A 23,986-nucleotide genomic window follows, 5' to 3' on the forward strand; every position below is an offset into this window, starting at 1 on the left:
GGGGGTTCAGGATGGGGAACACGTGTGCACCCGTGGCGGATTCATGTTGATGTATGGCAAAACCAATACAATATTGTAAAGTAATTAGCCTCTAATTAAAATAAATAAATTTATATTAAAAAAGAAAGTAAATTTGGATTTACCAAATTAAAAAAAATTATCAAAGATTATTCAAGCACTTAGGCTTTCTGAATTAGTTTTATTAATAAGTCATTTCCTTCTCCAAACCTAAGAGAAAGACATATTTGGATGTCTAATCATCTAACAAAATGGTTAGATATGCTTACAGTGCCTTAAAACTCGAAGCTTCTGAGTAACTCTTAACTGGTCTTTCACTTGTCACATCTCTTCTGTGAAATCAAATAAAGGCCAACTATGAGGTGTCATTTGTGTTCTTCCTCTGAGATAGCATCATAAAATATTCACCAGCTTCGTTATAGGGCTTTCCCACAGGCAGGCACACCAGAACACGTTCCGATTCACTGATGATAATGGGATCTGATTTCCGTCCTTGAATTTGCAACACAGGCACCTACCTCTGAGACACGAACACTCTAGATGTTTTCCTACATTCTTTTTCAAACACAGTGCAGATCCCTACTAATATTTGACCTTTTTCGTATTCATATCATTGTTATTCATGTTATTGTTGCAGAATTCCATGGTGTCATGTAAGTAGCTACTACAACCACATGCAGTGTTTAGAGATAAGAGAGTACCAGGCGGCTTAGTGTCAACCTTATGGAGGAGAATCAAATATAGGAAGGTACTAATCCTTTGCCTGAAACATAGTAAATGTTCATTAGCTCTTAGTTTCTTTTTGCACCGCCCCCAGCTTTTGACTTAAATTCCAGTATTCGATTATATAAGATTATCTTCCCCAGTAGCCTCTTTATTGAGTAGATCAGAAATAGTTTTATTTTTGCACCTACCAGTTGGTCATTTTCAATTTGTGTTCTTTCCATGTTTCTCTGTTTCTGTTCATGCATTGCCATGGATGTAGAAGGAAAAGTAGAAAAAGTCAAAATTACATAATCATTTGAATAATAATGATATCTGAGTCTTCTTTTAGCTTTCACGTTCACTGTTCATCTGCATTTCAGTGGATGATAGCGCTTTATTTCTACAGTAAATTTAAGAAAATGAGGAAAGTATTTTTGATAAGATTTAAATGTTGTTTTGGAGGGCGAGATGTATAAGCATGGCATTCCTGTGTCATAAATCTGTCAGAACTTATGACAAAGAAATTTATGTAGGAAAAAAAAATCAAATAATGAAATTGGATTCAAACAGTAATTGCCACAAATCATATTTGAGATACAGTCCCAAGGAAGACTGCAGCCAGCAGTAGTGTGTGTGTGTGTGTGTGTGTGTATGCTCACACATGCAAGCACAGGCTTGGTATATAATTAGACAGTAATAAACACAGCGTGTGAACACACAAACTATCAAAAAGAATATCCAGGACCATGAGAAGCTCACAGAGCAATATGTATTTAAGTCAACTTGGAACCAAAGAATTAGCTCTGGAGAGAGGGACACTGTGTTTGTGTTTAGCCGATGCTACTAATTAGGTTTATGTAATTTATTCTTTATTTAATTTAAGCCATATAATATAATGAGTACTAATGAATCTTCTAATTCTTAGATAGAGGGCCTTTGTCCTGAATTCCATTCTGGCCTTCTTTCAGGAGTCTAGAAGGTTAATGCTTCCTTATTCTGTACCACATTCTGGGGATGTGGAACCTTAGAAGGCTGAGCTATGAGCTGAGCTACAGGTTCTCTTCGAAGTGCAAGAAATTTAAACTTGACCATGGGCTGTTTCACGGTCATTTGTTTCAGTTGCTCAATTGTGTCTGACTGTTTGCAAACCCAAGGACTTTAGCACACCAGGCTTCCTTCAGTATCTCCCGGAGTTTGCTCAAACTCATGTCCATTGAGTTGGTGATGCCATCCGGCCATCTCATCCTCTGTCACCCTCTTCTCATTCTGCTTTCAGTCTTTGTCAAGGAACTTTCAAGAGCTTTTCTAGTACCGCAGTTCAAAAGCATCAATTCTTTGGTGCTCAGCCTACATTATGGTCCAGCTGTCACATCTATACATGACTACTGGAAAAACCACAGCCTTGACTATATGGACCTTTTTCAGCAAAGTGATGTCTTTGCTTTTTAATACACTGTTTAGGTTTGTCATAGATTTCCTGCCAAGAAGCAATCGTCTACTAATTTTGTGCCTTCAGTCACCATCTGCAGTGATTTCAGAGCTCGAGAAAAGGAAATCTGTCACTATTTCCATTGTTTCCCCTTCCATTTGCTATGAAGTGATGGAACCAGATGCCATGATCTTAGTTTTTTTTTAATATTGAGTTTTAAACTGGCTTTTTCATGCTCCTCTTTCATCCTCACAAAGAGGCTCTTTAGTTCCTTTTCACTTTCTGCCATTAAAGTGGTGTTTTATATATATATATAAAGTCTTATATATATATAATTTAGATTAGAAAAATCTACAGAAATATAGAATATAGTATTAGTATGCCATAATATAAAAGTAAATAGTAACAGAAGGAGCTCCATGGTAATGAGATACTTGACACTCTACATATCCCAGTATATATTGCTCAGGACATTGTAGAAACTCACTGCTACAATGAAATTCATTAAATGTGACAGGCCCATTCATAATTATGTCTTTGCACATGCTTCCTGAAAAGCCGTTTTTTCTTCCTTCTTCTTTGAATCTGTCTACCTACTTATCTCTCCATCCATTATCTATCATCTGTTGATACTCTATACAGATGTGGACGTTATAAAACAGAGATGGTAAGTGATTTACCCCAAATGAGAGTGTCACAGTTAGGAACAGAGTCAGTTCTCCTGACATTCAAATTAGTCCCTTTTCTGGAATTTTTTTTACCATTACTATTATTGTTATTATTTTTTAAAGTTTGGCTGTGCCAGGTCTTAGATGCGGCATTCAGGCTCTTAGTTGTGGCATATGGGATCTAGTTCCCTGACCAGGGGTCGAACCCAGGCCCCCTGCATCGATAGAGTGGAGTCGTGACTGCTGGACCACCAGGGAAGTCTCTGAATAAGTCCCATTTTACTCTGGCCTGCCATAGGAATACACAGGTAATTTGTCTTCCAGATTTATCTGTGCAGATGGTGCTCTGAATGATACCCCTGCAACTTGACAGTGAGAAACCTGTCATAACTCAGTAGGTGCTCCATGTAGTTGAGAGTATATATGTGTGTGTGTGTGTATGTTTATTTATATGTATGTGTATGCGTACATTCCCCCCACCCTCCACCAGAGTGCTCATGTATGTACTGGAAATTGAGTGAGAATCACCTGCTGTAAAAAGGAACTGTCATATTTGGGAGCTTTCATATCTGAATAAGCAAATTGACATCTGTTCTCTCCTTTCCTTCTGTTATAATGAAGTTGTTTTTCCCTTCTAGCTGAGACCAGTCTCCTGTGTTCTGAATTTTATCCCCTTCGACCTTCACTAGAAGGATACTTTACCTTTAATTCCCGTCTCTCTTAAAGGCTTGTTATTTTAGATTCTAAATCTTTCTTAAATCTTAAATCCTTCTAAAACAGACAGATAACCTTACCACAGCCCCCAATCCTTTGTCAAGTCCTTACTTTCTTTTTGTTCATGGTCAAACTTAACAATATATTGATTATCAACTTTTCTTCATTCCTTCCTTACACCTCATGTCTTTCTAATCTGGCTTCTACCCTCAATACTAAAAAAACAAAAAAACCCAAAAACTTCTCTTGCAGTGGTTACTAATAACCTCCAGTTTACTGAATCTAGGGGGTAATTTCCAGTCCTCCTTTATATGACCTCTTGGTAGCACCCAATCCTTCCTTTTGAATGTTGTTTACTCCAATCTTTCTGGTTTCTCCTTAGTCTCCTTAATTAGCTTATCCTATTTATTCTTTCTTTGGAATGGAATAAATAAAGCTCAACTCTAGGTACTAAACACTGAAAACGTGCTCTCAGTGTTTCTCAAAAGTCAACCACTGCCACCTTTATATCCTCAGTAAAGAACTTTCTTCTGAGCTTTAAATCTGTTTAGCCAAGTTCTACTTGGTGCCTCAAACTGAAAATACCCTAAACTGAATTTGAAACTTTGATTCCAAATCTATTCCTCTGTTAGTGTTCCTCTTTTCAAAAAATGGCACCTATATCCATCTTGTTTAAATCAGAAACTTTCGATTCATCCTTGATGTGTTAAGCCTGGTCTGACCACCAAGATATATATGGGTTCAAAGACTGGTAATGCCCACTTTTAGGACTGCCTTTTCATCCCTTGGTTAATTTTCACAGCGGCATATGCGCCATGCAAAGACATACATAGAAGAATAAGGATCCAAGTTACCATGCACAGCTCTCTATCACCTCCCTGATATCTCACAGAGGCACTCCAAGCTCAGTGGTCAATGTAGCCATAAGGAGAGAGGGATCTTCACCTGGTCAGAGAACTATAAACTTTAGATTTTGTTTCTCATGACATGCTGGGAAGTATGTCGCTAATTTGGGAGGAATATTTCAGTTAAAGAGCTACTTTATTTCTTATAAGAATATTCTGGTGGTGCCATGGTTCCATACCTATGCTTTCTGTTTGTACTGCCCTCTCATGCATCTCCTCTGCTTGCATGCAATTAATAACTATGTCAAGACATTTTTACATCTTAAACTACCCTCTGTTTCCAAACACTAATCAAACTCTGTCATCCCTCGACTGGTCCACTGTTGTTACTTTCTAATTTATCTCCCTGCCTGGCCTTCAATCTGTTATTTTCTTTTGGAATCTCTACTGAGCCTTTAAAATATGACTTAGATTATGTCATCTTTATGCTCCAAAGTTTTCAGTGTCTTTCCATTACTCTTTGTGAAAGTTAAAGTTTAAAATATAGGCTTTCCTTCTACAGGGCATTTTTACAATCTAAACTTTATAATTATAGGTTTTGGAATACTGTATTTGGAAAATAATCCATATAAATTATATAATGATAAATGTTACATAATTTATTTGAGTTGGTTACTTGTTCTAGGTTAGTGTTAGCAAAGGAGGAAAAAAAAGAATTCTGTTGCTTGGGCAAGCTAGTTGCTTTCTTTGAATGATTTGTGATTTCTTTTTTATAGTGTTGTATTTTGTTATTGCTATAGGCAGTATTGAAGAACACTAATAATTGATAAGAAAAGGAAGGCTGTTATTCTTGGGCAAAAGGTACATAAAATCAAAGCTATATTTGTATAGTGGGGTTTAGGTTTTTATAGCTATGTCTTTGAAGTTCTGCACCATTGCATAGGTGGGAAAGAGGTGGCCAGTTTGGGTATAGGTAGACCTCCTGTATCAGTGGATTATTGATGGGTAAGTAGAAAAAGAGGTATACTCTAAAGTGCTTTTTCTATGTGTCCCATGTATCTTCTGCTTTTTCAGTCCAGAGCTCCTCAAATGACTCCATGCTTCTTTCAGCATGGTTTATAACATTCTGAATGATTGAAACTCATCTCAAGCTATGTTTCATACTCTTAGTCTCTAAATTCCAGCAGTAGTTTAAATTGTTTAAACTCATCAGAGTAATTTCTGTCTTTGAACTGTTCTCTCATATTGCTTCCCTCGTGTAGAATGTTATTAATTTCCATTTCCCACATTTTTCCTTATCCACCTGCTCCATCAAGCTAATTCCTCCTTGTTCTTGAGGACTCCTTCATCATCAGTATTATGTCCTGATGGAAGCTGTGTTTTAGTCCCGTCTTGGTTTGTTCAGGGTGCTATAACAGAAATTCCATAAAGTGGTTGACTTCTGACAGTTCTGGAGGCCAGGAAGTCTAAAATCACAAGATCCATAGAGTCAGTGTCGGATGAGGGCCTGCCTCCACACTAATGGCTATCTTTTTCCTGTAACCTCACAGGGTTGAAGGGGAAGGGGATCTCTCTGGAACCTCTTATAACAGCATTAGTCCCCTTCATGGCAGAGTCCTATAACTTGTTCACGTCCCAAGGGCCTTTCCTCCTAATATTGTTACCTTAGAGGTTAAGGTTTCAACATAGAAATTTTGGGAGAGGCAAACATTCAGTCCACAGCAACTCCCTTGAGGCTAGGTTGGGTTCATCCACCATACAGCCAGGAGTCCTCTGGAGTACTTCTCATATTTGTAATTAATTTATTGTAGACTTATTTAGTTAGGTTTCCTCTTTCCTGTTACACGGTCATCTTTATGAGGGCTCTGACCTTAACTGTCTTGTTCACATTTATATTTCTTGGCATGATACCAAGGCCAGAGTGTTGGTGGAAGGAAGGACCAATGTAAGAATGGAAGGAAAGAGGGCAGGCAGGTAGGCAGGAGCCCTGGGATATGATGTTTGTCTTGCATCTTCCTTTGATAATGTATTTTTCAGAACTTATGTGATCTTTGGTTATTGTTATTGGTTTTAATTGTTCTGAGGAATCATGATATGGTCTCAGATAATTATTGTTTTATGTTTCAGGCACTTTCTTGCTTTTTGGAGAAATGTATCTGTTAAGATGAGCATTTATCTAGAACTCTGTTGTCTAATATGGGAGTCATTAACTCATGTGGCTTTCGAGCCCTTGGAAATGGCTAGTTCAAGTTGAGATATGTTGTGACTGTAAAAATACACAGTAGTTTTTGAAGACTTAGCATGAAGAAAAAATGCAAAATATCTCAATAATACTTCCTATGTTGATTACATGTTTTGGATATATTAAGTTAAATAAAAATATCATTAAAATAACTTTGCAATTTTTCCCTTTCTTAAATATAACTGTTAGAAGATTAAAATTACCTATGTGGCTTGCATTATCTCATCTTTGGATAGCACCGACTGACAGAACACAGTATTCTTTCCCTTGCTACTATACAGTGAGGAAGAGGGAAGCCATTCTGATAATGAGGTAACTGCCTTGAACAATGTTGTGTAAAGGCTTGTAAGGACTTCTGTTTAATCCTTACTAGAAAAATTAGGGGCTGACTCCCCCAGGTTATTTTGCTGTCTTTCTAATTCCTAGACAAGACACCATTTTTGAAATAGCATCACTGTTACCCCCCCCATAGTGTTTATAGTGTAGTTTGTTTGTTTTGTCTTGCCAGTTTCTACCCTGATAACCACCTTCCCTATATCCTCTAGATTCTAGGATTCTAGAATGTCACTTGGAATGTTTTCACTTAAGCAAATGAAATAAACTTTCAGACTGTGAAATAGACTGAGAGTTTTCCCAATGTGAGAGAGAGGATGTTGAAGTCAACCGTAAATTATCTCACAACCAATATTAAGTTCCAGTCCTCTGAATTCCAAGAAGATGCCAGTCCATTAAGCAAACAGATGAAATATGCTTTGCTTAAAGGTTTATCTGCAGCACAGTTGGTTGTAATTCTTAATAATGAGACAAGAAAGGGAAGCTTGGGCACCTGGAACTGAAACTACACATCACCCACTTAATTATTAGTGGATATTAATTATTATAGCTTAAAGTTGGAAATGATTTAGTGTTCTTACAGATTTTTGGCACAGCCTTTAATTTAAATCTTGTTATTAATTTCTGACTGCTTTTTCCCCCCAAGCACCATGCTATAACAATCTCTGTTATACATCACTGTGGTATATTAATCTGTTCAAATCTGGGTATTTGGCAGTACCCAGTAACTAAAACATAATAAAATCATAAGCCTAAAGCCTATCACCATTATTGTTTTAAAACCATAAAACAAAATATCTAGAAATCACTGTGACAATCCAACTCCTTTAATCTTACCTGAGAAAACTGAAGAATGACGTGAATTGCTTAAATGGCAGAGCAAGGATTAGAACTTAAACTTTCTGACTTCTAACCCAGTGTTCTTTCTGTTGACTTCTTTTGATAGTGTATTGATGCTAATGCGTAGTGACTAGAAACTAATATCGCTAAACTAGGTAAATAAGGCAGTATCCTTCGGTATGTGAAATTTAAGAAAAATCCACAATTATTTGTGTGTGTGTGATGGCTGTGTTATGAGTGTAAAACATACCGTTCTAGGAAGTAGGCACTTGTAAATATCCTTGTTTTGTTGAATATTTCTAAAAGAGTTAAAGTTTTTAGTGTTCTTTTTGTCCTTACTGTAGATATCAGGGTACAAAGAGACATTTTTGACATTCTGCCTAGGTTATCTCCAGAATGTATGTTATAATTTATATTTATTAACATATTACATGGATAGTCAGATACACATGTATTTATTACCTAGTTGGGCTTCTCTGCTGGCTCAGTGGTAAAGAATCCACCTGCTGATGCAGGAGACATGGGTTCGATCCCTGGGTCAGGGAAGATCCTCTGAAGAAGGAAATGACAACCCACTCTAGTCCTCTTGCCTGGGAAATCCCACGGACAGAGGAGCCTGACAGGCTACAAATCATGGGGTTGTGAAAGAGTCAACATGAATTAGTGACTAAAGCAAACACTGCATGAGAAAAAGTAGGTATGAATTACTGAAGCTAGAGAAGAAGTGTTTCTTGTTCTGCAGAGTTGGAAGAAAGATTAAAAATGTAAGATAGAACAAATAAATATTATTTTCTTAAATTAGAATGTACACTTAACACCAGTTATGGAATGTTCTCAGCTATTTTCCTAAAACATGAAAAATGGATGCTGGCTCTATTGCATTTAGAAATCTTGAATAAAGCTTACTAAAATTATGTTTATCAAGAGTCGGGGATTTATTTGGTCAGCTTCTAAGTGCAAAGTAGTCATGTCCATACCTTTGAATTTTTAGAAGAGCTATTTTAATATTTAGGAGAAAGCTCGGGTTTAATTTTGATGAATGTATAATATAAGAAAAGTTATTTTTGCACTGGGGCTCTACCCCCTCACTTGTAAAATAAAGAAAGGGAATAAGATTGTTTTCTCAACTAGGGGTGTGCAGTCCTTTAGGAAAAATGATATCTGTTTATATGTATTATTTTCCTTAAAGCAATCAAATATATAATTTAAAAAGTTAATTATCCTTTCAGGTTTAAAGTTTAGAAACATATAATTAATGAGCTCCCTACTGTACTCCAGTCCCCTTGATTATTAGTTCCTGTCTCTGTTAGGCTCTCGATTACTGAATGAATGGCTCTCTGACACATAGAAGAGATCAGATAAGTGTGCTTGTGACTTTAGTCCTTTTTCTTAATTTGATGGCACAGTTCTAACTCCAGTGATGGTTTTGAAGATTACAGAGTTTCAATGTTATCCTTGTTATGTGCCGTTTGTTAAAGACGGAAAGCATAGGAAACATGGATGTTGAAATGATAAGACTTTGAGTATTGTAATCTGAGCTGTTACAAAAGGACTCTGCTTCCCATTTAAAAATAGATGGTTCTGCTGGCAAGAGTATAACAACAACAGCAAAAATTGAAATGCATAGTTGAGCTGAAAACCAAAGAGGGGAACTCCTCGGCTGCCAGAAATGAAGAGGTATTTATATTCATGGAGATGAGCAGAAACTGATTTCGTGTGCCTCATGGGGGATTATAGAACCAGACATGGGAATCAATAGTTGGACACTGGGGTTAGCCTGCATGCATGCCCAGGGGATGGGTCCTCAGATCTGTGTTAGGCAGACTGGAATGTGTAAGAGACACTGCTCTGTCTGAAAAATGGTGAGTTAGGAACATTCTCCACCTGTCAAGGAAAACTGAAAGGAACTTGACACTTACATAAGGTTGTTAGTGTTACCTTACAGTGTTACCTGTAAGGAATTAGAAACCTTGAACAGGACTACTTCCTGGGGCGAGGTCTGAAATCACATTTTAAAATATTAACAACCCTCCCTGTTAAGCAAGATTTCCAGTCTGAGAAGTTAATGTAAAAACTTCTCTGCAGTTGAAGAAATCCACAAAGTATCATGACAAGCCTTCCTCATGGTTTCACAGTTCAAGGCAGTACAAAACAACTTTCATTTAAGAAAATCTTAGATAGAAACCATGCAAAGACAGAGCACTGCTAATTGTAGGATTTATATCCCTGAATTCCGGATACTAGATCAGGGAAGGGGTTAAATTAAGAAAGTTTTAAATATTTAATAATTAAAAGAAGGAGAAATTGTAAGCGGAAATAGGGCAGTATGGAAAAAAGTAGACTCCAGATATAAAAATAGCTAGATAGTAATTTCATTGGTAAGAAAAAATATGCATGTGTTCAAAAGCAAACTATACCCAAGTATATTTGAAAATATGTGAAAATATTTGGATTGGAGGTGAAATCAGAGAAATCACTCAGGATCAGAGAGGTAGAAATCATTGAATGAGTATTTAAGATATATTGGGTATATAAGGAGAAGTTCCAACATGCATGACATAGGAGTTCTGGAAAATAAGGAATATAATGTTAGATCATCTACATTAGAAAGATGTAAAACAATTTTCAGAACTGAAAATTTCATGTGACTTTATCTCATCAAGTTCTTAATAATTTCTCATTTGAATTGTAGTAAAACCATATTACAATGAAGGTGAAAGTATCTTAAAAGTGACCAGAGAAAAAAAGATTAACCACTAGTGAATGATAGGTTGACCTACTGCAGACTTGTCATCAGCAATAATGGTTGCTAGAAGACAATGGGCTAGTATTTTCAGAATGCTGGGAGAAAGTAACCATCATTTGATATAGCATATCCATTTAACTACAAATCAAAAGAAAGAAAGGGAAAAGCAATTTCCATGGCATAGACTGAGAAGCTTTACCATTTACAAGTTATTGTGCCAAGTCATGACAAGTCACTCAGTAATGTCTTACTCTTTGCGACCCCGTGAACTGTAGCCCACTAGGCTTCTCTGTCCATGAGATTCTCCAGGCAAGAATACTGGAGTGGGTTGCCATTTCCTTCTCCAGTTTCTTCTTATTGGTTCACAAAGGCAAAGTTGAATCTAGAGGGAAGGGGTTAAAAGTACAATGGTGAGCAAAATGTATGGAAAACATGTTGTTATATTTACTATGTAATCAGTAATAAAGATCCTAAGGCAATGTTTTCATGGGCTTAAAAAGAAACTAGACATCTATTCAGTGATAGAAATGAAATGAGAGGATTTTAGATTTGGAAGATGCTTGCATTATTTGGTAGAAGCTCAGTGGTAACACTTATACTTGGAGTTTGCTAAATAACAAATTTATGTTAAAAATATTTAAAGTAACCCCTAAGTTGATAGGAATAGACTGTACTTTCCAAATTAAGACGAGGGGGAAAATTAGGAAGTGATAAAGAAAACTAAATCAACCCAATTGAAAGAACATAAGGGTAAGTAAGGGCTTTCCAGGTGGTGCTAATGGTAAAGAACCTGCTGCCAATGCAGGAAATACAAGAGGCAGGTTCACTGCCTGGGTCAAGAAGATCCCCTGGAGGAGGGGGTAGTATTTTTGCCTGGAAAATCCCATGGACAGAGGAGCCTGGCAGGCTACAGTCCGTGGAATGGGACAGAGTTGGACATGACTGAAGTGACTTAGCATGCACTCATACAAGGATGAGTAGAAAAGGAAAGAAATGTAATGTAAATAGGAAACACACACTATGATGATGGAAATAAAAACAGCTAAATCAGAAATTACAATGAATGTAAAGTGATTATAGTGAGCTCTTAAGGAACGTTTGGATCAGATGAAAATTGAAAATCCAAGCACGCAATGTTTATAAAATGTTGGTGAGATAATCAAATTGCTGAATGGTACACACAGCAAGGTACTTTTTATGTAAAAATGTACAATGCACAGGCACTAAGTAGTTTGAGGGGATACATAAAGAGGGAGTAAAGGAACAAACGTATGAACGAGAAAGCTACACATACCAAATTCAGAAATGTGGTTGGGTGTGGTTTGGAAGGTAATATAATGGAATTAAGGAGATGCTTAGAATATTTTAATTATATAAAAAGATGAGGCAACTATGGAAAATGTTAGTCTTCATTAAATGTGGATGGTGAGTTCATAAATATTTGAGATAGTAGAGAATCTGAGAAGGCAATGGCACCCCACTCCAGTACTCTTGCCTGGAAAATCCCATGGATGGAGGAGCCTGGTGGGCTGCAGTCCATGGGGTTGTGAAGAGTCGGACACGACTGTGCGACTTCACTTTCACTTTTCATTTTCATGCATTGGAGAAGGAAATGGCAACCCACTCCAGAGTTCTTGCCTGGAGAATCCCAGGGACGGGGGAGCCTGGTGGGCTGCCCTCTATGGGGTTGCACAGAGTCGGACATGACTGAAGTGACTTAGCAGCAGAGAATGGAAATGTGCCCTGTGGGTTTTGGAGCCAGACTTCCTGAGCTCAAATCATAAAAGCCCTTTTATGTGGGAATGTGGGAAATTGGGCAATTACTTTATTTCCTTGTGCATTAATCTCATCACTGTAAAATGAAGCGAAAAACAAAACAAAACCAAACAAAAACAAAACCAAAAAAATCCTTGTAGAACTGTTGTAAAGTTTGAATTAATAAATGCTGTGAATCAAAATCATTTGGTAGTCCCTGGTTCATGTTAACTTATTTGTTGAGGTTATTATTATCTATTTTTCACATATTTGAAATACTTATTTCATGTTAAAAACAATTCAAAGGAATTTGTTAATGAGTATGTAAACTTACAGTTAATTTGCAAATTGTAATCAAGGTAAACGTCACCGAAATTTAAATTAAAATCACTGATCAGAATTCTTATACAGCACATCAGAAAGTTTATAGAGCCTGAATGGAAACTTAAAAGAGAAAGTCTCATGAACATCTATCTAATTTGGTTTCCCTTTTATGACAATAAAGATGATCCACATGCAGAATGGGTTTTGTGTGAATACTTGGAAAGAGCTTCACATTTATTCTCCTAACTCGTCATTTAGAAACAAAACACAGAGATTCTAAAATTAAGCTTTTTTTTATAGAACAAAGTGAAAGATTTTGAAGTATCAAATGAAAATGATTTTTTTCCTGCAAAAGAAAATGAATTTTTAATTCTGTAGCACACAGATAAAATTTAATGTATGTTTTAATGTTTACTTGTTTTTCCCAACAAACATATGGCTATTTAAAATTTTACTTGTTGACAGATTGTGCCTTTTGTTACTAGAATGTGTCATATACCAAAGGGAAACCATTGGCAATTTTTTAAGTAGGTAATGGTATTAAAGTCAAGCTGGCCTCCTCTAAAAAATTTGGGAGAATCACTGGCTATGAATAATCCCTGTAGCACTGAACCCTGAGGTATGTGCTTCTTGGCTTTGGCCAGGAGAGAATCAGGCTTTTTTTGCTTTTGTTTTTCCATGGGTGTTCCATGATAACTCTTGCGAGTACTGTCTTGACACTCTTGTCTGATACCACAGGCTCGTATCTTTGTCCATGGAATTTTTCATCTGTGCATCTATAATGGCCCCTCATAATCATTCACAGTGACAATTCCTTTACTTCTCTTTCAGTTACTTCCAAGTTGAAAGCAACTGAGACCCTCCCAAGGTGAATTTGAGGTATAGCATATACCTTAAATATGAATTTGATCCATATTTACATCACAAGTGTACCATCCACATTTGATAACTATTTCTACTTTTTTATGTATTTATTGTTATATCATGTAATTATTGAATTGCATTATTACAGTTTGTATATTTTAAATAGAATTTGACAATCTTTATTAATATATGGTGATATAATCTCTAAAAAATTCTTATTAAATATACTTCTTTCATTTTTACTTTAATTCATTGCAAAGAGCTTGTTGTCTCTGTTTGTACTAATAAGTCCCTTAGGTTTCTGGGATTATAAACTTCCAGCCACTGATTTATTCCCAAATCGTCATTTCATAGTTGAAGTCTGAATCCTAGAGAGAGGAAATCAGTACATTGAACAAATATTTGTTTGCTCCTTATGTTATGTTAGTGGCACTGAGTTCTGGGTATAACGTGAAGGGTAAGACTAACATGACCTCACCTTCATGGGTGCTATAGAGGAGGAAATAGATATTAAACAAATAAAGAAAAATAGGTATCTAATTACACATTAGGATGTATGTTATGAAGGGGGAAAATTAATGTATTGGCAGAGAATCTGAATATGAAGGCAGATTTAGGTTGGGGGCTCAGGCAAGACCTCTGTGGAGTGACATATAAGCTAAAACCTGAGTTTATCTTAGGAAGAAATCAATCCAGGCAAAGGAAAATGCATGTGCAAAGATCTTTAGGTCTGAAGGGAACGAAGGCACGTGTACCTTGAGCTTAGTGAGCCAAGGAGAAAGTAAATTGTGATGATGATGGAATGGTAGACAGGAGCCAGATGGTGCAAAGCTCTCCAGGCCATGCTTAGGGTTTGACGTTTTATTGTAAATGAAATGGGAAGCTATGAAAGGGTTTAAGCAGGAGAGTGATGTGATCCAATTTATCCTGTAAAATATTAACTCTGCAGTAATGGTATGGTTTGGAAGGGAAATAGAGTAAGAGTATAGGTGAACTGTAGGTGAATGTTGGAGGAATCTAGCTGGGAGCTGTGATGGCCTGGATCAAGGTGTTGACGGTGGGGATGGAGAGGAGCCAACAGTTGGAAAGAAACCCCAGGTGTCTAGATCTCCTGACCTGTTCTCCGTTGCACCATCCTGCCTGGCCTGAAGTTGCTGCTGAGTTGAAACTGATGAATATGCTGTTGGAACTCTAAATGACTCTTCTGCAGAAAGTATTATTACCTCTTCAGCTCTCTCTGGTTGACTCTGCAGATTTTTCTTGGTGGATACTATAAAAAAGATGACAGACAAAGATCACATTTTACAACAATGGCATTTTACCTGCAGGTAATTTAGATTTGTGGTATATGAGGGAATTCCCCAAGCTTGCCAATTTGAATGAAAAGATTTCCTCTGAGATACACGACAGTTTTAGGACAGGTCCAACAGTGCTGCTCCTCTGATGTCAGGGAACTGTCATGCCTGTGCTCCTCTGTTCATTTATTTCTGGTGCCAAAAGATGTGTCTGTGAAAAACAGGCCTTAAGACTAACTGAGCAGATTTTTCTATGCCAAGCGAGGATGCTATTATTACAGAAGACTATTTGGATGCATGGAAGTGTCTATACTCCCCGTCCCCTTTTTTTTCCTTTTTATACTAGGATGCCAAAAGTTTTAACTCCAGCTTAGCGTTTGCTGTTTATTCTAGGTCCATCGCTTCATAGGTTTCTACCATTTCTGTGGGCTGATCACCAAAAAGAAAGAAGAGAGGAATATCAGCCCGTTAGATTTCTTCAACAGACAACTGATTAGCAGAGAGAAGGTGTACAGAGCAGAGGGTTCTGGCTTTGACCCATGGTTCTGATATTTATTACCTCTGTGATTTAGAACAAGTGATTTAACTTCTGTAAGCCTCAGTTTCTTAATCTGAAAAGAGGCCCAATATCTGCCTTCAATTATTCCTTTGAGAATTCAAAGAGATAGTCCACGCAAATACCACCTGGTATGTGGTATGCGGGAGTGTGTGTGTGCTAAGTCCTTTCAGTCGTGCCCGACTCTTTGCAACCCCAAGGACTGTAGCCGACCAGGCTCCTCTGTCCATGGAATTCTCCAGGCAAGAAACTGGAGTGGGTGGCTATGGCCTCCTCCAGGGGATCTTCCTGACCCAGGGATCAAACCTGCATCTCTTCTGTCTGTTGCATTGACAGGCGGGTTATCACTAGCACCACCTGGAAAGCCCCTGGTATGTGGTAAATGTTTGGCAATTTTTATCAGTGAATGAAACTCAGGAGAATTTGCCCATTGCTACTGCTCCTAATATGGGTCTTCCAAACCACATTAATTCTATCTTGAGAGTTAAATCTACTACACAGTCAAGGCTACTTGCAGGTTGTTGAACAAATTACAATGTGTATTCTTTTTTAAAACATTAAAGAAGTTATTACAGTTTTTAAAGATTACTTTATATTTAAAGCTATTACAAAATATTTGTTATATTCCTTGTGTAGTACAATACATCCTTGAGTCTGTCTTACACCAAATTGTCTGTGCCTCCTACTCCCACACCCCTGTATTGTCCCTGCATTCCACTGGTGCAATGTATATTGTTTATTAACAAATTTATTTATTTTTAATTAAAGGATAATTGCTTTGCAATGCTGCGTTGGTTTCTGCTATGCATCAGCATGAATCAGCCGTAGGTATACATATGTCCCCTCCCTCTTGAACCTCCACTTCCCACTGGTACAGTATATATTCATAATTCCTCAGAACAGTCTTCAGAAATAGGTCCTAGTCATTCAAACGATTTCGCCAGAAGCAAAGTATGCCTGTGTACAAAGAAATGAAATAGCTTTCTGGATACCACACAGCTCATTTGGGACAAGGCCAGGACACCTGTGAGAGGTATGAAAAAATGATTTTATTTAAAGGGACACAGCACAGAAGGATCATGGTCTGTTAAAAAGCCCCAATTCCAGGTATTAGCTGTAATGGAGTTTCTACTCTCTTCTGTGTTCTGCTTCTTCATCTGTAGAATTAGATCATTTTGAAGGACTTTTCTGGTTCTAAAATCTTCAGATTGTAGGATTACCTTTCTGTTTGAAATATCTCATGATTTTCGTTCTCTGGAGCTCATTCTTGAGTTGCCTGGAAGACAAGGCTCATTTCAGGTCCCCTTCCCTGGATGATAGTATAAGGAAGACCAAGAGCTGTGACTCAGGGAGGTTGACCAGAGTCAAACCCTCCTTCATGAATGCAAATCATTAGAAAGGCAAAGAAGTCATTTGGGTTCCTAGGAATGCTCACATTAAGCTCCGCCCCCCCTCATATTTCATGATATTCCATGGTATTCTACTCTGACACAGGGCTCCCTTAAAGGCCAATGATAGATTTTTATTTGGAGGAGAGGTCATACAGTTTTCCAGAGCTGAAGGGAGTCTACACATGCTCCATCTCCCAAGCCCACCAAGCACCAGCAGTCCTCAGGCTGACTTCTCTCCACCGTCCCTGCCACTCCCTTCCGAAGGCTTCACTATATGTCAGTGGCTTCCCGTGTGGCTTCTCGGACCACAGCACTATGCCCTCTAAGTCATCCTTCTCTGTTGTTCTCCAGCATGGCTTTCTAAAATACTGCCCTCATAATTTATCCCCAGGCTTAAAATCCTTCAGTTTCCTTATTGACTGATTCCACACTACTGATGTTTGTCTTTCTCAAGACAAACTTTGTTATGTGGATGTTTTCTTTTTGTGTGTTTTTAGTACTGGTCTTTTTTAAAACATTTGAGCTTTAATTTATAATATATGTATAATGTATGTGGTAGTACCTGCATGTACTTTACAAATAATAAATATATATACATGTGTTACCAAAACTCAGGTCTAGCAACTTGCCACGCAAAAGCCAATATGCAAGAGGCCAGATTTATGGAAAGGAAAGTTTGCTTTTTTTAAAAAATCTTATTTGTATCTTTGGATTTTTAAAAATTTTATTTGAGTATAGTTGCTTTACAATGTTAGTTACAGGTGTACAGCAAATTGACTCACTTATACATATATCCTTTTTTTTTTTTTCAGGTTCTTTTTCCATATAAGTTAATACAGAACAGTGAATTGAGTTCTCTGTGCTACATACATTAGGCCCTTGATGGTTATCTACCTTATATATAGTAATGTGTGTATATTAATAGCAAGCTCCTGATTTATCCCTTCCCCCTCCTTTTTCCGTTTTGGTAACCGTAAGTTTGTTTTGAAAGTTTGCTTTATTTTGGAGGCTGGCATCTGCCAGGGAGAGTAGACTCATGTCCAAAGGCCAGCTCCCCGTGACGATCACTGGACGAGAGCTTTTTAAAGGGGAATTTCAGGGGTGCATGGACAGAGGGGGGTGCTCTATGCAGAAACAGCACGGCCGCTCTGACAGCCACAGTCGTCTTGAAATTAGTCGTGCGGTGGTCTGGTCCGCATCCTCTTGACTGTTCAAAGTACAGTTAGTCTTCAGTTTCAGGGTCCGTTTGTTCCCGTTGCTCTGAGGCCAGTTCTCAGAACTGTGGCACCTTGTATCATGGCTATAGCCTGGCCATCATGTAGTTAACTTCTTCCACCTGGATTTCAGTGTCTACAAAACAGCTCAAAGGATATGGCTCTGAAGATTATCTGTCGTCCTTGAGGAGGAACTAAAAGTCCTTGACTTTATTTAATGACTAAGCTATGATTATTTGGTCTTGTTTGACTGCTTTTTTTGTTTCTGTATTTTCTCATTTTTCTGATAAAATTTCTTCTTTGACTAAAGTTTTTCTGCAGACAAAAGGTAAGCAAAGGTCCATTGCGGGGGATGGTTTCTGTCCTGGGAAGCCCTCACAGGCCCCTGCTTCTTTTCATATGGAGGTTGTAGATTTAACATTTCACAGATAGAGATATATGCACGAAAGAGTTTGGAGCTCATTGTTTTAAAGGATAAAATACATGTTATTAGCTCCTTAAAGAACCTCAAGTGCCTTGGATCCATATTTCCCTTCTGCTGTTACCTCCAGCCATTGTGTGCACCTTTTATTTCCCCATACCCTGGCCTGTCTCGTGCACTTGTACACTCTCTGAATATGCGCAGCTTGTGTCTCACATGGGGCTGGCCCTCCTGCTAATGTTGCTCAAAGCACAACTGCCCTGCCTATTCAAGGCCAAGTCTGAAATGTTGCTTCAACTCCGAAGCCTTTCTTTACTGCTTCTTGTCCTAGAACCCACCACCCCAGGTCAGCTTAGCAGCCCTGCTCTGTGATTTCATGGCATTTTGTTTGTTTCCCTAGTACAGCACTTGGTTATGGTTTATGGTGTGTGTGCCTCAGCGACGAGGCTGTGGGTGCTGTCAAGGCAGGAGTTGCATCTTACTCATTTTTGTACCCAGCACCTAGTGCGTGTTGGAAGTCAGTAAATGGTATTTGAGTTATTTTAAGTTTTCACGAGCATCTTCCTCTAGAGAGGAAACTGGGAGGGACAGGGTTAATGGTACAAGGAATAAAACTGGCTCAGCACAGAAACCCCATCTGATGGGCATTTCCCTGCCCTGCTTCTCCGATCTTCCCCATCTTCCCAGCCCAGACTGCTTTAGTGAAGAGGATACTTTGGAAAGCTGTGTCCTTTCTTTCCATTTAGCTTTGAGGCAGCATGAAGGTTGAGAGTTGCCTGTCTCAAGGTCACTTGATTGCCGCTGAAGTGGGAGGCAACTCAGGGCTTTGGAGTATGTGCGGTTTATGGAGGATGCTGCTGTGCTTGTCAGACTGCGTTCAGGGTGGAGGGGCTGAGACTGAAAGGGAGGAAAGGCACTGAAAGGGAGGAAAGGCACTGAAAGTATTCAAAGGCTTTACACAACTCTCTTACAAATGAGGAGCTCCTCTAAAAGTCACCGTCACAGTGGAAAATCCCAGTTATCACTTACCTCCTTTCTGTCCACATGCAAACAGCCTGTACCTACTCTGTGCCTGGCCCTGTGCTGGGTGTTGGGACAGGGTCGTGAATCATTCAAGCTCCTTGCCATCGAGGAGCTAAACCTAGTTCAGCAGCGGAGACAGAGCATAAGCAAACAGCTGTGACAGTGTGGGGAGTCCTCGCCTGTGCCCGAGGGAGTGATTAATTTAGCCTCAGGGTGTCAGGGAAGGCCCAGTGGAAGACAGCCTGGAGGGGTGGGGAGCAGCTCTGGGCCTAAGCAGCAGATGAGGTGGGCATTTCGAGCAGCAGGAACTACATCATCAGGGTCTAAAGAAAGGGTCGGCCGACTTTTTCTGGAAGGGGCCTGTTAGTAAATATTTTAGGCTTTTCAGGCTGTAGGACCTCTGTTGCAACTACTCATCTCTGTTGTTGTAGCACAGAAGTAGCCAGGGGCAAATGTGTGAATGAAGGAACATGGGCTGTGTTCCAATAAAACTTTATTTACAGAATTGGCAGCAGCAGGGCTGTAGTTTGCCAGCTCCTGGTCAAGAGGAGGATCTTCAGAGAGCCTCTCATCTGCTGGTACCCAGTCTTTTCAAGCATTAGCATTACTTTGCATTTCCTGTCCCTGTTTCTGGATGCTCTTAGCTCTTACCCCAGGGCTCTTCATCAGGTCTTGGTCAAGTCCGCTGCTAACCGTGCTGTCCACAGTAACACTCTCATCCCCTGGACCCTCCATCCTTTTCCATCGCCTTCATTTTGTCATGGTACCTTTACAACAGAAAACAGTGTTGTATATGAATTGTTCATTTCCATCTTGTCTTCCCAGTTAGAATGTAAACTTCATGGCTGTGCTCTGCTGTACTCAGCGCTGTGCTGGAACCTGGAATGTGCATCTTGTCTGCTTCAGCTCTGCATCCAGTGAGGTCAAATGTTAGTTGTGAATCAGCCATGGTGGGAAGATTGACCCCTTAGAAATCAGTCCCATGAAAATCAGGTTTGGGGCATTTCTTTTTCAAGAGCTGTTTTATGAGCTTATCACTAGTTATCCCCTCTACCTAAAATAACTATTGGAAAGTCTGGTGCTCAGTACATCCTTGTTTTTTGGATAAAATGTGCTGTTCGTATCTGCTGGTTGAGAAAATAGATTTGCAATTATAAATACAGAGTCCTCTTTGGATTATTATTGTTACAGGGAATTTCCGTGGCTGCAGTCCGTGGGGTCTCTAAGAGTCGGACACGACTCAGGGAGTTCACTTTCACTTTTCACTTCCATGCATTGGAGAAGGAAATGGCAACCCACTCCAGTGTTCTTGCCTGGAGAATCCCAGGGACGGGGAGCCTGGTGGGCAGCCATCTCTGGGGTCGCACAGAGTTGGACACGACGGAAGCGACTTAGCAGCAGCAGCAGCAGCAGCAGGGAGGGTAACTGCTGAAGGCATCTGTCACCTTCACTTGACCTGCTAGAGGACTGAGGACTCAGGACAAGACATGGTAGTCTTCACCCCACTGAGCAGACAGAGTCTGCTGGTTCTGTGACTTCCCATGATGTGGCATCTCTGCCTTATTCACTGCAGTCTCCTGAGTGAAGGTGGGGTCTCAGGCCTGTGTCTTTTTTTCCTAAACAAGTATTTTGAATAAGTTCCCCCAGCTTAGTGTGACTGTCATTTTTGCAGTGTATTCAAAAGTCCAGATAAATTCTGTCCTCTTTCCAGTGTCTTCCTGTATCAATCTCTGATTTGTCTGGGGCTTTGATGTATGGTATGCAAATGTGCCCTAGTCTATACCCTTTAGCTGTGATTGTCAGAAGTATATCTGTTTATGAACAATTTCCAACCCTGATAATCTAATTTTGAAATCTGCAGCAGTATGAGGCCCAGAAGCACTTGACAAGAATCACAATTTAACAGCCTCTTCAATCTCAGTTCCTTTAAATGGGCAACATTAAACCTTGATACTGAGGGTCTGTTTGTAAGCCCACAGAGACTGATTAAAAAAAAAAAAAAGCCATCAAATTACCACACAAAGCGTGCTTAACATTTACAAAGACCTCTGCATTCGCAGAATGCTTGTTCAACAGTCTTTTCAATTCCCTGTTCTAAGCACACACTAAGAAGTAGAAATGTGAGCTTGTGTTTAACCGCCATCTGGCTTATCGCAAAGCTTTCCAGGACCTCAGGCCTGGAAAGGACCTCTCATTGCCGCACAGAATGCCTTAGCTTTCGGAGACCTCTGTGCCCTTCGTTGCTGTCCTGACCTGTAGCTTTTTTTCTGCTTGTCTCTGCTTTTGTCCAGGGCCAACAAACTCACTGTTTTCCTTAGACAGCTTGTTCTCTTTGTGAATACAGTTTACAGAAAGGTCCTTTTTTTACCTGCCTCCCCATAATGTTCACCCACTGGCCCTAGTTCTGTCCCTGTGGAGCCACTCAGAACAAATTGGCCTCTTCTTACTTCTGTCTTCCTACTTATACTCTCAAGAAAGCGGGGACAGCTCTCCTGTCCCCTGAGTCCTCCCTTGTGCAGGCTGCATATCCACTGTTCATTCAGCCATTTTTCATGTGACAGTCCTTTGTACCCTCTTTATTTGGCTCCTATTCCTCTGGACATGTTTCAGTTTCACCAGTGTCTTTCTTAAAGGGACCCAACAGAGCTGGAGAATGCCTCTCTCTTCCTTAACTGGGCTTCCCTGGTGGCTCAGAGGTTAAAGCGTGTCTGCCTCCAATGTGGGAGACCCGGGTTCGATCCCTGGGTTGGGAAGATCCCCTGGAGAAGGGCATGGTAACCCACTCCAGTATTCTTGCCTGGAGAATCTAGTTCTATAACCTTGGGTAAATGAATCATGATCATCTCACCTGACCAATGAGAAAAAGTACCTTACACATTCAGTAGTGAGTATCAGATACAACTGTAGTAAAATCATGAGGAAATGCCTGGTAGGAAGTAGATGGGTTCAGCCAATAATATAATATAATATAATATAATATATTACTATTATTATTATAATAAGTACTGTTACTTGTCTGGATATGACTTCCATAACAAAATTGGGATCACTCTTATATTTTTTATTTTACATTGGAGTTTACATGGGGACACTTTCTCTAAGTTTAGGTACAAATGTTGAACAGGCTGGCCCTAGATAAACACAATCCAATTTTAGTATCATATGTATGTATATATGGGGCTTCCTCGGTGGCTCAATGGTGAAAAATCTGCCTGCCATTGCAGGAGATATGGGTTTGATTCTTGTGTTGGGAAGATCCCCTGGAGAAGGAAATGGAAAATCCCATGGACAGAGGAGCCTGGTGGGCTACAGTCCATGGGATCACAAAGAGTTGGACACGACTTAGCGACTAAACAACATGTAATACATATTTTATATTGTGTTTTATACGGGTACAAATATGTTAATATCTAATATATGCATACACACACACAGACATATATATTTCTTGCAGCTTCCCATAACCCCTTTCCTTTGTCACTCCCACACTTCAATAACTGATGTGACTTATGCACACCTTATGCACACTTTATGCACACCTAGGTGCTCCCCTTCCTCCTTCTCATTTCTTCTCTGCTTTCCTCTCCTCACCCACCCAACCCCAGCTAGTCCCAGTTCTGAAGCCCACACAAGCTACAGATTATGTCATGGATGTTCTTTGGAAAGGAAAGGTTGATGTTCATTCAGTATATTGGAAAGGAGTCTTATCCTAACTCATCCATGTGTTGGCTGGATGACCTTGGACAAGACATTTTCCCTCTGAGGCTCAGTTTTTATTTTCTGTCTTTGATGTTAATGAAAGAAGGTATTTTGAAGAATGAAGGTGTTGGCTTCCAAGTTCCTTTTCAATTAAAAAAAAATTCATTCTGTCCTGCAATCTAGTATTCATTTGAGATGTGTGATCAGGTTCCCTTGGCTCTGACTGTGTTCTGATTTCAAGTATATACTTAGGTAACAACGTCATAGCACCACACATTAAGGCAGCAGGAATGTCTAGATAACTCCTTCAGGTATCAGCTTTTCTGAGTGGCTGTCAAAAGTGGAAAGTGTTTGACTTTCCACAAGTCAAACACTCTGTGGAAATTGCCATGTCATCCTGAAGGGAATCAGTGCTAAACTTGAGGTCCTATGCTTTACCTTATTTTTTTACCAACCTCTTTGAAGGTAACATTTTTTTTACTTGCTTTTGTGGCTATAATTATAATTTTTAATAAAGTTTTTATTTTAAAATCCTTTTACATTTATAGAAAGATTAAAATAGTACAAAGAGTTCCCATGTATCTTACACCTAGTTTCCCATATGAACATCTTACATTTATTTGGTATATTTGTGACAGTTAGTGAATTGGTATTGATACGTTATGATTGACTTAAATCCATACTTTATTCAGATGTCCTCAACTTTTGCTTAATGTCCTTTTTCAGTTCCAGGGTCACATCAAGGACACCAATTGCATTTGTTGTTGTATCTCCTTAGGCTCCTTTTTGCTGTGACATTTTCTCAGAATTTCTTTTTTTTTCCTTTTAATTTTTTGGCAGTTTCAAGTGGTACTTGTCAGTTGTTTTGTAGAATATCTTTCAGTTGAGATTTGTTTGATGTTTT

The 23,986-nt window shown here is 39.0% G+C and overlaps 1 protein-coding gene across 3 annotated transcripts in view; it reads left to right on the plus strand.

Moving 5' to 3' along the window:
• Positions 1–23,986, plus strand: part of FGF12 (fibroblast growth factor 12) — a 613,055-nt gene that overhangs the window by 344,102 nt on the left and 244,967 nt on the right. The window contains exon 1 of one of the 3 annotated variants that reach the window (XM_013963800.2): positions 18,097–18,267. The exons of the other annotated variants lie outside the window; for them this stretch is intronic. Within the exon in view, the coding sequence (XP_013819254.2) occupies positions 18,168–18,267 (100 nt within the window). The 5' untranslated portion in view covers positions 18,097–18,167. Of the gene's footprint in view, positions 1–18,096; positions 18,268–23,986 lie in introns of those variants that run through there. 3 annotated transcript variants of the gene reach the window in all.

Source organism: Capra hircus, chromosome 1, assembly GCF_001704415.2.
Source record: "Capra hircus breed San Clemente chromosome 1, ASM170441v1, whole genome shotgun sequence".
NCBI lineage: Eukaryota > Metazoa > Chordata > Mammalia > Artiodactyla > Bovidae > Capra > Capra hircus.